The sequence below is a fragment of the Agrilus planipennis genome, unplaced genomic scaffold, assembly GCF_000699045.2.
Source record: "Agrilus planipennis isolate EAB-ADULT unplaced genomic scaffold, Apla_2.0 scaffold251, whole genome shotgun sequence".
Taxonomy (NCBI): domain Eukaryota; kingdom Metazoa; phylum Arthropoda; class Insecta; order Coleoptera; family Buprestidae; genus Agrilus; species Agrilus planipennis.
In genome coordinates this window covers 182,809-185,422 of record NW_020439110.1, presented here as the reverse complement: position 1 = coordinate 185,422, position 2,614 = coordinate 182,809, and the positions used below count along the sequence as shown (strand labels likewise).

The window sequence follows — 2,614 nt, the reverse complement described above, 5'->3', positions numbered from 1 at the left end:
ATATAACTTTCTCAATATTTTTATGTATTTTTCATTAGTTTTACCTTTGAATATTGTTTAAGAATGACTATATAAATATTTACATGACTAGAAATGTATAAAAATTGGCATATTTATTAACTTTGAACCCCCATAACTTTTTATGGGGGTGAGACCGCCACGAACTTTTTATGGTACAGTGGTGGGGGAGACCTCCTCTTTCGACAGTAATTTAAACGTGCTGTTAATGCTTTTAGCAATGTAAAAGTTAACCCAGTGTATAGAATAGAAAAAATTCTGAGCTTAATTCTGAATGTTCTTGAATTTATTTGCAGTGAATACTTCAAGTTAGCGCAGTAAGATTATAAATAAATAAAATCTAATAGCGTTCTTACTGTAGTAATGTAATCTGTAATTAAAATTTCTTATCGTAGGTACCTTCTTTTAAAAGTATTTTTTTTCTGTAAGTTGTTTTCGTATAAAGCGAAAGTGGAGATATAGGTACCAATTATATTATTTTTATCAATTCAATGTATTATCGCTTTATATTAGAAGTTATTCGTAAAGCAGACGGTGCAATGTACTGACTGGCGGCTAGGATGCTACAAAATAAATTATTAAGTTTGCGGTACAGGCAGTATTTTTACTGCATTTGTGGTATGTATTAATAACAAATAAAACGTGCTCGAAAATAATGTTCATTGATCTCTGTCTAACAAGCCATTACAACTTCGGCCGTCATAGCCGTTCATGAATCATGGTCTTCCTCATTTCTACCTCAACTAGAGTCTGAAGAGTCGCCAATAGGTGTTAAATTGGATACAGTTAAGTAAAAAAGTTTTCGTAAATATATTAATTTTTAAACATCTATCAGTTACAATACATGTTGTTTTTTATAAACAAGAATCAATTTCGNCAACAAAAGACTACAGCTGTAGCCCCATGCGGAAACATGAAAGAAGATATGTCCATTCTTACATATAGTTTATTGCAGAGTTTGCCAATTGTGACTTGCGAACACGGCAACGCAACCGAAAACTCAACCTATTTTAATCTTCATTTTTTTTGGTTTTTTAGTAACTCGAAAATCACAAAAAAAATACAGAAGTTTGATAAGTGATATATACAAAATTTAAGACAGACATCAATAAAACAATTGCGAAAAGATAAACGCATAATAAGTATTTAAAAATAATTGTAGCAATATGTAGACTAAACTGATATAAAAGTACTGCCTTTTAATCGGATAAGTCGACACTTTGAGAAATGCGTTTTTAAAATGTAAAAAGATAATTTTTTTTGATTTTGTTTAGTGCGGTGTTAGCAGTTAACAGTGAAATCTACCTTACCTACAATGTTGCAGGAGATTATTTCCAAATGGAGGTACAAACAATATTTGTACTGCATCGCTGGTATGCTATTTATTACATTTGCAATTTTTGAAGATTTTTATTTTGACTATAACTTTACATTTACTTGATTGGAGATGCTTGATAAATTATATTTATAATTAATAATAATTTAGAAGGCTTTGAACTACTGTAGCTTAAATGAATTACGTAGATAGTGATAGATAATCTAATATGACGAAATGGGACCAAAATCCCATGAATGGTGGTTCATTTTCGTCCCTTTGGTTCAATTGTATTTACTCTCTCCACGCCTACTCCAAAGATGACAGCTTTCAAAGATGGCTACCAACAGCTGATAGCCGTGCTGTCAGAGTAAGCGCGAAGAAGGTAAAATTGAACGAAAAGAACGAAAATGAACCACCATAAGAAAATAAATGGGATTTTAGCTTATCCACTAGTAATTGTGAAGTACTTTTGTTGGTGTTGGTCTGAATAAGTGTCAATCAAATAATTATTTATGTAAAAAGTAGAATAATGATTGTATGATAATGTTATAAAATAATTTGTCAAATGAAGGATTGTATTTTATTTAGGTACTGTTTGATCCCGTCCAAACATGGACGGATGAATATCATGTAAGTATCACTCAGGGAAACTTTTCCTACCAAAACCTAACCTCAATTAAACATACTGTTACCAACTTAACATTTTCAAACAGAATTTAAATCAGTTTAATTGCTTTTCTATACACTAAAAACATCGGCAGACTTGAAACGGAGTCAAATTAAATTATTCTTACAATTGGTGAAGGCTAGAGCAATGTTTACACTAGTGAAACACTTTCTCTGCTGACAAGACCACCCACAAGAAGAGACTGATAAATTGCTATAATTTTTCAATATTACTCTATGATGTCGAGGCTTGGACGTTTTCTGAATCAAAGGAAAATGCATCCAGAGTTTTGAAATGTGAATCTATCAAAGAATATTAAGAATTTCCGGTAAAGGTCTAAATGATGGCCCCAACCCCCTTCGGGGGTGGGGATGGGTGGTATCGAAAGAGGAGGTCTCCCCTACCACTGTGCTATAAAAAGTTGACAATTTTCATACACTATAATTCAAATAAAATCTAATAAAAAAAATATTTTCAAGCGGGAGGAGGTGGGGGATCGAAAGATGGTGGTCACTTGAACAAAACCCGATAACCTAACCTAACCTACCCTATTGATAAAGATATTTAAATAATGTTTTTTATAACTTTCTCAATATTTTTATGTATTTTTC

The 2,614-nt window shown here is 31.8% G+C and overlaps 1 protein-coding gene across 1 annotated transcript in view; it reads left to right on the top strand.

Annotated features, from left to right (window-relative positions):
- The first annotated feature begins 1,203 nt into the window (after positions 1-1,203).
- LOC108740457 (facilitated trehalose transporter Tret1-like) overlaps positions 1,204-2,614 on the top strand; it is a 24,376-nt gene continuing 22,965 nt past the window's right edge. Inside the window, exon 1 of the mRNA XM_025977538.1 lies at positions 1,204-1,391. Coding sequence (XP_025833323.1) covers positions 1,334-1,391 — 58 coding nt within the window. The 5' untranslated portion in view covers positions 1,204-1,333. The remainder of the gene's footprint in view (positions 1,392-2,614) is intronic.